The sequence below is a fragment of the Lampetra fluviatilis genome, chromosome 44, assembly GCF_964198595.1.
Source record: "Lampetra fluviatilis chromosome 44, kcLamFluv1.1, whole genome shotgun sequence".
NCBI lineage: Eukaryota > Metazoa > Chordata > Hyperoartia > Petromyzontiformes > Petromyzontidae > Lampetra > Lampetra fluviatilis.
Genome location: NC_136318.1, coordinates 352,056 through 366,730, shown reverse-complemented (window position 1 = coordinate 366,730; position 14,675 = coordinate 352,056). Strand labels below are relative to the sequence as shown.

Genomic DNA, 14,675 nt, shown 5'->3' with positions numbered 1-14,675 from the left:
GTCGTCGTTCTCTCTCTTTGAGAGCGAGCGAATACCGGCGCTGTGCATTACAGGCTGACATTATCGTGAATGTTATCAATGTCTGGTCTCGCGTGCATTGTGGCATCATAAAATCCTTTGCGCCATTCAGGTTGTCGGCGAGAAACAAAACTCTGTGACGCCGGTGTACAATGTCCACTGTGCAAGGAAGTCGTGTCGTGTGGGCTCACATGTCCGGCTTCACCCCATCCACGGTGCCGCGATTGCGGTAGATGGGAGGTCTCTGCTTGATTGGCTCGTACGGCTTCGTGGGCTGCAGCGCGTCGCTCAGCTCCGATCGTGTCTCCATGGTGATGGAGCGCGCCACGTGGAACGGCACCTCCTCGCCCTCAAACAGAAACTCGAAGACCAGCAGCAGCATGTGGTGGCCGCGAGTTTTTGTGCAAAAGGTCACGTGCATGCAGAACGGCTTCCCACCTGCATGTGGACCACACAACGCCAGCAAACAAAATCATTTGTGCGCCGGGTATCCGCTCCCGCGCTGTTCATGGCTGTCATCTCAATTGAGTATTTATGGTGAATTTCCTAATCTGGAAAATGTGGACCTTGTCGGCGGTACACAACGGCCCACTCTCTCGGAATTAAGTGACGGGATCTTTAACGTCCGCCGAGAGTCGGGCGGCGCGCAGTTGACAATTAACACATCTTTAATATTACCCATAATACAATTTTAATACCGTATTCAACAATGTGTGAACAAATAACTGAGTGGCGGTTAAGCTCTGTCTTGGTGATGGACTGTATTGCAAAAGCAGGGTCAGCTGTTGTTGATGAAGCCCCGACGTGACAACGAGGTTCAAGTGATGGTGCTGAAACACGAACAGCAACTGGCAAGAAAATAAAATAAACAAAAAACTACGACGTTTCGATCACAACACAAGCGATCGTCATCAGGATGTCAATCGCTTGTGTTGTGATCAAAACGTCGTAGTTTTTGGTTTATTTTATTTGTATTAATTTTAACCTATCTACGTGACTTTACCGAAAGACCCAAAGAATATGAATTACTGCAGTCATGAAAGCTTTAAGTCAACAATCATTCTGCAGAGCAGCAACGTGCAGTCGCAACTGAGGGCTCACTTCAGGTTTTAACCAAATCTCGAAATGTCTACAGGAGGTATGGATTGAATTAAGATGCCTCTATTCGTAAAATAATAAAATGCGAATAAATGTAAGGTGAGCTGGTTACGATAACTTTTAACAAATCGAACAACTGACTAAAGTTAAGAGCCTGGGTGGAAATGAATGTGAGCAAAGTGGCCACTGCAGCAGAGCAATCTGTGGGAAGGCAGTTGACTGTCAGTCAATAAAAGATGACCAGTGAAGACCCCCAATTGCTTTTTTGTGTTTAGTTTGTTGCCCTTCCCCCTGCACCTCTGATTAGCGCGATTGGCTACGTACAGCACAAAATCAGTTCAACAGACGTACATACACAACTGTACATTGCCATTGCCTCCATTGCTCCTACGTTAATCTTTACTCGCAGCGTAACGTAGTGCGCTTCCCGCACGACGACCGTGGATAGCCTTGTCCAGACAATATGCCAGGAAAGCAACGCCACTCTTGGGTAATCCCCGTGTCACGAGGGGTGCAAAGCCAAGGCCACCGTGAGAGATCTCTGGGCTGACCCGAAACCACTATTCTGAAGACAATATATATTTTATTTTACCAGGTCAGGCCCACTGAGCTGTATAGCTGTCAGAAGTGACCTGGCCACAAATGATAGCTCAATGAAGTGACTTGTCACGTGGAAATTTATAGTAGCAGCCAAATACTCTGAAAGCATATTGATTCTAATGTGGAGGGAAAAACTAGAGGGCCTGGAGAAGAATCCAAGCGAACACGGGGAGAACATGCAACCTCCAAATACACAGCAGGCGTCAGGGTCGGGATTGAATCCACGACCTCCTGTATACCAGGCAAGGTCGTGAACATCTTGCCACTGTGGCGGCCTTTTTGTGTGGCATGCGCATGGGTGCACGACAGTGCCAGAAAAACTCAGACAGACACAGATAGTATCAGTCTCAAATAGTCTCAGAGAGCCTCAGATAGTGTCAGGTCAATGAATGATTAAAAGGCTGGGTGATAGATTCGGTCCGAGGATCCTAACCTGTGGTCCATTGACCATCGGTCGTCCCGCAAGGCTGTGGGAAGTGGCCCGCAGAACTGTCCATTACGCAACTACTGCCCATTCTCCAACTATTTAAAGTTTATCCATGACTCGTCACACAGCTGGCTATTGGCTATTGAATGCATTTGCAAATTGCCGGCATAGGGCAGAGCCGTGTTAATTTAGAAAAAAGTTAATGGTGAAAATCTTTCTCAGGGTTGGCAGTGGCCGGCAGGTCCACTCAGGTTAGGTGCTACTGGATTAGGTGATACACAAAGACCATTAGAACTGACTGCGAGAACACAAACCGAGTTGAAAGTGTAAGTTTCAAAGGCAACAGGACAAAGGTGAGGTTTTGCCTTGCTAGGTTATCAGTGCCGAGGGGAGAAATGGGAACCAATATTTAGTCGAAAGGCATTCGCTGCAATAAGTGAGAACAATCACTGGAAGTGCAGTGCTATTATTCAACTGCAGATCACAGCTGTGACAAGAACTTATAATATTCCAGTTAGCTTGGCACACACTGTTTTCTACGACCCACAAGCACAAACCACGTGGAAAAGGACATCCAGGAACAATGTTTACAAAGAAACAGTTTAGGCAAATCGATAAATACCTGCAGGGAGGAAGAGGGGATTGTTGGGCTGGAAGTCGATGTCGCTCGTTAGTGAGAAGCCGACCATCTTGCGCAATCTATCACAGCGTCTCAGCTGCACACAAGTGGTACCCTGGTTCCTGATTGTGATCGTGACGCGCTTCTTCTCAGTCACGAGCAACTGCTGCTTCACATCACCACTCACAAATGGCGGCTCAGCAGTAATTGAGATCCCATGTTTATCCTCAAGCATCCATGCTCTGCAAAAAAAAACACAATTTCCACGAGAGGTTTGTACGCGGCAAAAACAATGCAGGCCAAAGCTTCGGTGTTTGCATGCTGAAGCATGCGAAGCAGCGCAACAGCCAATTCTCATTGGCAATCCTCATGCACTCATTAAACACTGATTAATTGGCTTGAAAAACATCTTAATATATAGATCTATAGAGGGCTGCGGAGGTTGGGCCAGCCCACCACTGACTCTTCAGAAGTGGTGCCATATCTACCGATCCCAGAGGGTTGAGGGGTTTTGGGGTGGCATCGTGTCGCAGTGGTAACGCTCAGAATCAGAATATTTATTTATACTAGAGGAATCTGATGAGCTATAAAGCTCTTTTGCACAGATGTCCAGTAGGAGCGGGGATGAACGTTACAACAACAAACGGTACAAAAATATGCTAGTAGTGCAAAGTATAAGAAAGATAAACAACAACCCAAACCCACGCACACAAATGAAAATAAACCATCCCCATCCTACCAGGCAAAGCCCACTGAGGTATTAACTTATTTTTCAGAAGTGACCTGGCCACAAATGACAGCTCAACGCAAGAAGGGCCTGGGGGGTTCTATTTACGACTTGAATGCCTTTCAACGTAGGTTTCCGAGTTATCTGGTTTTCTCACCAATGCTCTCAAATTTCCCACAAATCATCCAGTTGGGATTACAAACAGTAGCAACATTGCCCCTCCTGCTCATAAACTGGCAGAATCCTACTGAACATGAGTTTTGAGACTCAGTGAACAAGTGAAACGATCATGATAAATAAATCCCTACAAAGAGCCCGAGGCAGTTACATACAAGACTTTGCCTTTTAATTGAAGTAATTTCCCTTTAAAGCCTAATTCCCAAATGAACAATTAAGTCCAGAAATCTTGTCATCATCGAAGGTCCGATCTGTGCATGTGCCGGTCATGTTGTAAATAACACTGTGGAAGCTTGACCGTGAACCTCAAATACCATTAAAATAAAACTACTTCCTGTTTCATGTTTGGGTGAATGTAGGGTAACATAAAACATTTCCAGGACGTAACCCCAAACCCCACGATGGGCAAGGGTTTGGTGTACAGTACTCATCTCTACAGTTACCAAGAAACCTCATCTAATATAAAACCGAGTAAGCACTCGAATGAGACACACACATGCCCTCCTCAGAACGATGGACATAACTACAGTATTGAACACAATACACAATACCGTACTCTTTATTTTATGGTCTGTTCAAAGACCACCCCCGTATAGCCTTTAAACAGACTGTCAGAGCAAATCCTGTTAGCGAGCACCTATGAAGGCCGACACGGCACACGAGGCGGTGGGTGGCCAGTACCACGCCCCACACACATATACCACGTGTGTTGTCATTTTAGAACAGATTTTAACTGAAATCAGAGCGAGTAGGATTAGAGCTCCCCCCCCCCCTATTAGCCTGGATAGCTGAGGTTTTACTGCCCCTTGTGCTGCCTTCCACAGTGTAACCTCAAATAACGACTACGGGAAGCAGTTTTACAAATGTCGAATCTTGGCTCCGCTGACTGCCTGTACGCTTCCGAATTAAGGACCCATCTCCGAAAAACAAAGAGCTTTTAAAAGCGTACTCAGGATTTATTCGATATTTAACAGCATTTCGTCTGACTGGAGGCTCTTCTTGACCAGTAATTTAGTCACCCCCAGGGTGCTTACTTGTGTGTCCGGAGCAGCTTTATCAGAGTGGCTCTGCGAGCACTCCTGGTGGCATCCAGAGGGATGATTTCAGAGGGAGCCACCAGATTCTCCACACCTCCGCTGTGGCCTCCTCCACGCGCAGAAGAGGCAGTGGATGGCCGTCGATCCGGCCTTGCAGCACTTATCTATTTTCCCATGAGACAAACAATGGCACATAGAACGTATGTTTTTTCGTAGCCAATACAATCACCCACGTGGGTTCTTGGGTTAGGCCACGTGGTCGTTTTATATCGTAATTCTCGTCATGAACCTTCCACCTCCCGAGAGAATTGTCACACTCACAGTGATGTTAAGACAGCCCATGTACTCATCAAATTCTGAATTTAACATCAGCTTACGATGATCTTTCACTCAAACTGCTTCAAGCACATGGACTCACAAAAGCAACTTTTCCAGATTTCTCGTGTTAAAAAAGTTGAAATAGCACGCAAGTCACACAATTCGATGTAAAAAGCACCACTCTTCCTTAAGGTCGGTTTTCTATTAAAGTGTAAAGAAGCTCTTTAAAATGGGAAATCTCTTTAAATTCTAAAATGTCCTCGAATCCTTTGTTAGATTTCCAAGAAGTTGTACTGAATACAGGTCAAGCTCCCTGCGGTTTGAACTGGGCCAAGGTGTTGATTGGTTCATGCTTTGTGATGCAAACGGCTCCAATTCCTTCACTGTGCCTCTTCAACTGCTAATATTCTTATGTTTGTTACTTTGCCGGAAAATACATTTAAATGAGCAACTCACGGTAGCAATATACTTCCATTCTACAGTCTCCCAGATGCAAAACTAAAAATATTTAAGAACTGGCTCACACAATGCACGTAATTCAAATAGACACACAGTATACATTAGGCAATCACTAAAATATTCCACTAAATTTCAGTCAAGAGTGACTTTCTTGATCTACTTATGTTGGCTTCAAACATCTTGAAGTAAATATGAAACTAAATTGCAGGACCCTTCTGAAAAAGAGTAATTGGAGTGTTTTTATCTGGATAAATAAATCACTCTTATCACCAGCAACAACCACAGACCATATTATAAAAACAATGTGTTTTGTAAACGTTTAAACATCACCTTGAAAGCAATGTTTCCATTCTTAACTCTAACGTTTCCACATTGCTTGAGGTAATAAATCATTGAAGAAAAGTTCGGCCTCCTTTGTTCATCACTGAAATAGAAACAGATAATCAGACAAACGATTAATATCTTACATTCAGACAATCTTTTAATATCTTACATTATGAATGCGTCGTTCATAAATGGCGTGATTGACTCAGCCCATCATCCTTCTAGGGTGGATAAAAAACAACCCCCTGGGGTCCCCACGGGGGAGGAGCAGAGTCAGGGGGGTCCTGGCAGTACCCCCCCCCCCATGAAGATCAGAATCTGACTGAAACTGGAGGAAACCAGCGAGCTGTGGGGGGGGGGGGGCAGGGAGGATGTTGGGGGGCAGCACGAGTTGCTCCCCCGGCGGGATGCCGTAGCGGAGTCCATCGGCGGAGACCATCGGCGCCCAAGGGGTCTCTTGTGCACGCGCCGTGCCCCGGCAGCACCCTGGGCATGTGCTGCTTGGCCTGTGCGTGCCCTGGCAGCCCGTGTTCTCAAAAGCGAGGAACCACCAGGTCCTGAGACTGGAACTCTGTGGAGTGGCGTGGGGGTGCATATACCACCGGGGGGTGCATACCACCGTGGGGGTGTCTTGTGGGAATTTTTTTTTTATCCCATCGTTGTGCCAATGTGTGTAGGGATGTCGAAGGTGGCCTTCCTGCTTCACCAATGTGGAATCTCTGCCACTGCCTTACGCCTGTAAAATGGAGACTAGCACGACTTCAATGCTCAAATGAGCACGAAATTATGTTAACTTGAGTTCACATATACACGTGTGTAATATTAATCAATTATTTCATAAACCTCATGTTGTGCACGCGGAAGGCATGACAGTGCGAGACTGCTGCTGTACACAGCTAGGCAGGAACACGTCCAGCTCCTCCTCGGCCTATCACAGATGCTTCTTCCCACTTCAATCACCACAGCAGAGTTTATTCCCCTGCCAGTCATCTGCCCAGGTGGAGCGGTGGCCCAGTGGTGTGCACACTGCACTACACAGCTCGCGGATTCTGTTCGATTCCCACCGACGGTTAGCATCAGTGGCGATAAGATATCCGAGTCAGTGCTGGAATTACCCCCCCCCCCCCGCCGCCTCCGGATCAACCTGGGTAGGGTTGCTACATGTCCAGACTTGGCCCAGGCAGTCCTGCGATTTGCATTTGTGTTTGGGTGCCAGGAAATTATTTTCACCGAGCTCTAGTGGCATTGAGTTGAAGTGTATTTGTGTTCACTGCACAGTTTGCATCGACCTAGGCTGACCGAGATATAGATCTGGGTTTGGTCTGTGGAAACGGTGGTCACCCTAAACCCAGCAGTGGCCAGTGTGGGAAGAGGAAGTACGGACAGTCCCCATAATCGACAGAGTCTGGGGAGGTCTTCATCCAGCAGGGGATTGACCGAGGGGTTGTACATCGTGTCAGTGATGTGCAATCCTGCCAGCTGGTGAAAGCCACTCTTTGACTGCAAGGACAGGAGACATCACCACGGAAATATTCGACTCCCCGCTCCTCTTTTGGCAACTTCTCCATGGAAGCTGTCGATAATTACACCGCTGTTGTTTTAATATTTAAGTGAAAAATAGTTAATCACGTTTGCAAATTGTGCATGTTATCTTGGGCTTGCCGGTCACAGTCTCATCCTGTTCAGAAGCATAAATACACTACGAGCCTTTTGCCCATCCAAGGACGGGTGTATTGCAGTACATCTGAAACTTGCAAGCGAAAAGCAGAGCACCACGTGATATTAATTGCATTAATGCGTGTGCAGTTTGTAAGGGCGCGGTGACACAGACCTATTTCATTTTAACGTTATAATCCCTTGTTCATCATGACGTCCTTTTACTTTGATGTCTCAACAGCGTTACGGAAACCGCGTGACGTGAGGGTTCTGCCTTTGTAGTGAGGGTCGTAAGTTGACGCTGAGGAGGGGGGAGGAGCCTCGTCCCCCCATGAGGAGTGACGTCACCCGCTAATTATTATTAATGTAGGTGGTGTCCATTTGGAGGACGTCACCTTTTCATGATTATTAATGAGGGGAGCTGTTCGATGTGGAGTGACGTCACCTGCTCATGATTATTAATGAGGGGGGGTCCATGTGGAGGACATCACCTGTTCATGATTATTAATGAGGGCTGGTCGACGTGGAGTGACGTCACGAGCGTTGCACACAGACATTCTTGGCTCATTATAGTTGGTAATAATAAGGGGGGGGGCGTGTCAATTTGGAGGACGTCACCTGCTCATGAATATTAATGAGGGGTGGATGGGGGGGCCATTTGGAGTACGTCACCTGCTCATGAATATTAATGAGGGGGGCTGGTCTATGTGGAGTGACGTCACGAGCGTTAAGGAGAGACATTTCTGGGTGGTTATAGCAGGTATTAGAAAAGTATTTTACCTCTGTCGTATCAGGAAAGTGGCGACAGAAAACAATGAAAAACATCGCCAGGCAAGATTGGGCAGCAGCCGCACCTTGAGGAATTGACTGGCTGTACCTTGCTACGAACAAACATTTAGTCGTGCTGAAAATAGACAAGCGGCACACGATGGAACGTCGTGTCAAGTCGAGTGTCATCATCTACCACACCCAGCAACCGCCCACTCCCTGCTCAACAAGCCCTCGATACGCAAGCAGTCAACAGAACATGTCCCGTGTCACTGGGGCAGACGAGCAACTCAGAAGCTGCTGCTGCTGCTACTGCAGCTGCTGTCACCCCACAGAAATCGCAACTCGCTCGCAAACCCCATCTCCATTGTCCACCACATTCAACAACACTAACTCTGCCCACTCAATTGAGACTCGGTAGGTTGAAAACAAAGTACTGTACTGTATTTGTGGAGGTTTGCCTTCATTGCCACTCAGTCAATTTTACAAAGCCAAATAAAACTGGGGCCAACTTACTTTGGTCAACACCACGGCCAAAGGTTTCTCCAGCTGCGAGACATCACTCACGGGCAGGTTTAGAGCCAGCCACCTTGAAGATGTGGAGTGGGTCACGGCATCAAGCTGATGCCGTGTGCCTGATGAGGCTGCTTCTTCAGGCTCACGACACACACGTCTTGATATTGCCCACACAATTATCTGATGCCCCTTACTGACGTGCTGCATATCCCGTTTAGCTCCAAGGGACAATCATCTTAAGTCACTTGATGATGCATTACTTAAATCAATGTTGAGAAATGACATTAGTTTTATTCTGACTCGGTGACCACAGTTTGAGCGGCCTTCATACAGCAGTGAATAATAATAGACCTTGGCTGATGATGTGGGAAGGCCGTGTGACTGGAGAGGAGGTGTGTTTGTGAGAGGTGGCGTTGAGGAGGTGTGTTTGTGTAGAGGTGAGTACCTGGTGCGGTGTGTAAACATCGCCACTGGGGAGACAAAGGCGGCCGGGCGTGGTGCTGGCCACCCACCCCCTCGTGTGCTACAGGAGGGACTTTGTGAAGAGATGAAGTTGCACAGTAATTGGCATTATGACGCCGCCAGATGACATCACGTGCGAGACATCACGTGGGAAGGTGGAGCAGACCCTTTAGTGCTGCTTTAAGGGCCGCTAACTCCTTGGCAATCCTTTAATAAATGTAGCCGGTGTTCTAGTGCCCAATAGAAACAAAGTGTTATACTAAAACTTAGGTTTTGTTCATTTATGCATTGAAGCTTTAAACCTGAGTTGTAAACCATAAATGAATTGCTACTGCCCGAAACGATGACAATATTTCTCCTCTAAAGACAGTGGATGTTGATGAACGAGTGTGCTGAGCTTTTTATTTGTGCTCTACTGCCAACATTGTATCACCAAATACAGCAATGTGTAATGTTGTTCTAAGAGGGTCCATCAACATGAAACAATGGGCATCTTAATGACCTGTCTGCCTTCTTAACATCCTGTCTGCACTGGGGCCCTTCAATCAACAAATGGTAAGTTCCTCATTGTTTACCCCTTTTCCCTAATCCGGAACACAAATGCCTCTGGATCTGGATTATCACCAAAGATTTGGTTTTCACATTCATAAACTTGCCAACACACGAAAAACAAAACTGGGATTCGTGTTTGAATATAAATCTTGATTTTCCTTCAACATCTGGTATCCGCTCCCTTGCTCTATGTTGCACATTATGCAGACGACACTTTTACAGAAACCCAAGTTTAATTCCACCTTAAGTTTCATCCTGGATGCTAATTACTCAAGCCATCCCTGTTACCTCTATTCCAAGTCTGGCCTTTGGCCTATCTCAGCCAGGAGTGAAATGCATTGGGTGAAATGTCTTCAATGCTTCGTACAAATTAGCTAATGCCACTACTGTGTTGCTTATATCCAGATCCAACTTATCACAACTTCAGACATGCCACCCCCTTTCAATACATCTGCCCTATATTGTATATAATTACTGTATATAATTTTGCCATTGTCTGTGTGTGTGTATTGGTGCTCGCTAACAGCACTTGCCCCAACAGTCTATTCAGGCTATACGGGGGATCTTTGTCTTTGTATAGCTACTCTGGGAACAAATCTCCCCAGCGCCGAGAGATGTCCGTCGGTTGCCAGTCGACTTGTGGATCAAGTCTAAAATCATCCTACTAACATGTCACGCCTTGAGATGGGTATGGGTCCCTGCTTACCTCTGAACTTTCGGAGATATGTTCCTATCAGAAGTCTCAGATCTACACAAAGACTCATTGTAGCTCCTCGGTTGAGATGTGTTACGTTAGGAGGGTGTTCATTCAATTGTCTGACTCCAAGGTTGTGGAATGACTTCCTCCATTGATATCAGAGAAACTGGTAGTTGGTAGTTTTAAAGGTTGCTGAAGACACATCTCCCAATTCCCTATGGGTTTAATAATCCAGGGTTGTTGATTCCGAGTCCTCGTTCATGAGTTCCTAGTCTGCGTTTGTGGATTCTCACAGTCGGGTGTTATGGGTCCCGTGTCTCACGGTGCCACGTGCCGGTGTGTTGATGTCGAGCACAACATGGACACCGCCTCATAAGGAAGCTGTTGCACTTTTTAAACACTACAGTACTGTATTTTATTATCTCTGCTATAATTACATTTTATTGATGTAATGTTGTTTCCTTGTGAAGCGCTTTGTGACAATATTATTGTGAAGGCCGCTATATTAAATAGAGATTGGTTGACTTTAAACACACCTTATAATAATAAAAAAACTACTTTTTAAAGTTACGTGTACAACGTTGGTGTATTGATCTTCTGTCGCCACGAAGTAATTGGTGCTAAACAAATGTACCTATACGGACTATAGAATAAAAAACCCGTGCAAATTTTTTTTTTACGTGGATTTGCAAACTTAAACGCATTGCTGCTGTTTTCCAGCACACATCGTGTGGGAATGAAAGAACTGAGGGAAGAATGAGAGGATGAAGTGGATGAATGGGAGGCTTGAGTAACTGAATGAGGGAGGAATGAGAAGGTGAATGAGGCAAGAGTGGGTAATTTGGGGAAAAATGCATAAAAGAGAAAATGAATGAGTATATAATGAATACATGAGTGAATTAAAGGAACTAGACGATTGCGTGAGTGAATGAGTAGAATGCCTGAGACAATAATGAGAATGAATTCGATAACGAAGTGATACAATGAGGGGCACAATGATACAATGAGTAAGAATGTTTGGAATTAAAGAGGATTGAATGAGTAGAATGATTGCTGGAATGAGAGCTAAATGAGTGGATGAGGGAGGAGTGAGCGCATGCGAGATAAATCAGCAAGAGACGGTGGAGTTTAATGTGGTGGTGGTCCAGCAACTGTGGGACAGACGGTCCCCGCTTTCACGACGCAATGGGTTCCCGGAACCACCGTCGTGAATTTGGCCCTATTAAGCAACACATAGTCGGCATCACTTGCCGATGTGGTTTCCTTTCATCGGCCTTATGTGAGAGTCATATACAGGTGTGTGGTGAGCGTTCAGAGCCTGTGGTTCCTTGCGTCCACATTAACTTAGCTGACCACGGCTGAGTTTAAATAACGCTTGGTGAATAAACAGGCTTCTCGATAAGTTTGTAAATGTTTTTCAGTGGACCCAAGCCAATTTTTAATGTTTTCTCGATGCCCCGAGCCAACGTGTTGACATTTGGTCAAGTTTGTGGCTCAGGTGAGACAGAGAACAACCCCCAGGTGACTGGCGGCAGGGCGAGAACACGAGGTGCTGCTGCTGTTGGGGGGCACTGCCCCCCACAGGGCCAGCGGTGCCCAGCGTGAGCTGCTGCTGGGTTTGTGTTAAATGTGGAATCTTCTCCGTTGCCTCTATTTTGTCACTTTCTGTATCATACATTGCACTACACTATATTTCTCTTTTACATTATTCAACATGTTAAAGTGCATAACCGCCTACGTTGCCTTAGCCTTATTCAAACACATTTTAAATTGATTGTTCTAAACGTGTTACTTTTCAAATGTTTGAAAATTGTTCCGTGTGTACAGGGAATTACTTAGAACTCCTCTCCATGCAACCCGCGTCTACCCATGTGCCCCCCCCCCCCTTGTGCCCCCCCCCCTTGTGTCCCCCCCCCCCCTTGTGTCCCCCCCCTTGTGTCCCCCCCCCCCTTGTGTCCCCCCCCCTTGTGTCCCCCCCCCCCCTGTGCCCCCCCCCCCTTGTGCCCCCCCCCCGTGTCTCGCCTGTTTCTGAAGCTCTGGTTGTAGACGTCTCTGAGCTCGACTTTGGTAAAGACGCGGAGTTCCGGCTGGAAGCCGCTCTGCTGCAGGAACAACTCGAACTCCAGCCCCGCCTGGACGCACTCGTGCTGGCTCCACGCGGGCATCGCGTTTCTGAGTTGCCTCGCGAGAGTTGAGTGAGAAAGTTGAATGAAAAAGTTAAGTGAGAAAGTTGAGTGAGAAAGTTGAATGAGAGAGTTGAATGAGAGAGTAGAATGAGCGAGTTGAATGAGCGAGTTGAGTGAGAAAGTTGAGTGAGAAAGTTGAGAGCAACTCTGCGCGAGACGAGAGCTGCAGCGCGAGCTTCGCCCCACCGACAAGTGAGAGCCGGACGAGACGCCGTGCGGCTCAGGTGAACAAGACCCCCCCCGCCCGCCCCCTACTTATCCACCTCTGCCCCACACGCCCACCCCTCCGCGCCCACCCCGTTGGTTTGATCCGCCGCGCTCGAACACGGGCGAGACCGCCCGGGCGAAACCAACTGAGCACCGCCCCGGGGGTGACGGCGCAAGGGGATTCCCGGTCGGTGGAGGCGGAATCCCGGAACCGCCGTCACCGAGCGCCGCCGCGGCGGGGAGACCCTCGCGAGGTGCCACCGCGAGCCTCGGCCCCCCGAGTCCCCGCCCCGTGCGAGTCGCGAGGAGGAGGAGGAGGCGCTGCTGCTCCGGCGGGGGTCGACGCCACGCACCCTCAGCCCCCCGCGGGGGGGCTCCGTGCGCCACGCGCATTGTGATGATGCCGCGTCTGGCGGCAGCAGTCACGGGGCGATTGCTCCGACCGCCCGCAGCTCCCCCGCATTGTCCGAGATTATAATTCACTCTGCAACACGATTCTTGTTCCTGGACACGAAGTGTTATCTTCTAATTGCTTATGCTTCAATAGTAGAGAAAATGGCTATTGTTCCCCACAAACTTTGCTTTTGTGACCAGGACTTTATGTTAAGGAGAGACACAAATGGACGTTTTCTCATTGAAAATATGTACATTTGAAAGAATCACTGTCCTGCTCACAAAAGCAAAGTTTGCGGGGACTAATATCCATTTTCTGTACTTTTGAGGCACAAGCAATTGGAAATTAACACTTACGACCCAGGAACAACAAAAATATATATATACAGTCCATTGTTCTACAGTGATATAATCCCCTCCGCAGAGTGAGACGCAACTCCCCTGCCCCCAACTTGTACAATTCTGTTCACTCACCGGATTATAAGACGCACCGCCCAGACCTGTAACTTCAAACTACAGGGTGCAGGCTGCGTCTTACAATCCGGCAATGCCGCGTGATTTATCACGCCGCTGTGCGGTCCATCTGGGAAGCTAAGCAGGCGTTGAACCTGGATAAGAGCTTGGATTGGCGATCTCAATGCACGCCAGGCAAGCATCGTCCTCGGCAGAGAGAAACACAATTACTGCTGTACTCTACTTCTGTCTGCACCGCGTCTATGCTTCCCGCACATCCATGGTGAGGGATGGTCAAATAACCCCACGACGTGTGGAGGAGACCTCATCCAGCAGTGGATAGGACACGTCACCATCCGCGGTGAGACGTTCAGGGTGTTTTTATTTGTGCGTTTGCACCACGACCTACCACATAACTTATCGTAGCCCTACGCAGCACTCCGTGCTGTTTCTACATATCAACAATACCATGCTTGGGTCCATCACTATTACCCAGCAGCATCTGTTTCAGGCAAAATCAACCTGTGTACAGTAGGGGGGGGGTCCCATCGTCAACGTGGAGTGCTCTTGCCAACCACGCGGACGAGTTTGTTTGACGGGCTGGTGAACACCCAAGTTGAACCCATTCTAGAGTCCTCTCTGTTGCTGCCTGTTATAATGTTGGTCTAAAGAGCCGATGGGCTGGTGGAATAAACACGTCAATTAACACGTTTACACGGGGGAGCGTGTTAATAGAAGTAAACCCAAAGACAACCCGATGAGTCAGCGTTGTTCCTCGTCTGTAAACGACGTGTTGTGGCTTCCTTGGGTCTTGTGGGCCAACCGTCATTTCTGAAAAGCCAACTCTCCTTATCAGACAACAGGAACTTGCTCTTTATTGATGTTAATACATATTGTAGTTTATCCTCACGTCGTTCTAAGGGTCGCAGACTCAAGTGAATTGCGTACCACGCCTGGTGGAGTTGACTGCGTGCTGTGCAT

The 14,675-nt window shown here is 47.5% G+C and overlaps 1 protein-coding gene across 1 annotated transcript in view; it reads right to left on the bottom strand.

The window, feature by feature from the left end:
- Window positions 1-12,877, bottom strand: part of LOC144947214 (putative helicase MOV-10) — a 40,234-nt gene extending 27,357 nt beyond the window's left edge. The window contains exons 1-5 of the mRNA XM_078876408.1: window positions 12,478-12,877; window positions 5,811-5,904; window positions 4,701-4,867; window positions 2,766-3,004; window positions 210-456 (exon numbers count right to left, since the gene is read on the bottom strand). Coding sequence (XP_078732534.1) covers window positions 210-456; window positions 2,766-3,004; window positions 4,701-4,867; window positions 5,811-5,904; window positions 12,478-12,620 — 890 coding nt within the window. The 5' untranslated portion in view covers window positions 12,621-12,877. The remainder of the gene's footprint in view (window positions 1-209; window positions 457-2,765; window positions 3,005-4,700; window positions 4,868-5,810; window positions 5,905-12,477) is intronic.
- Between the last annotated feature and the right edge of the window lie 1,798 nt (window positions 12,878-14,675).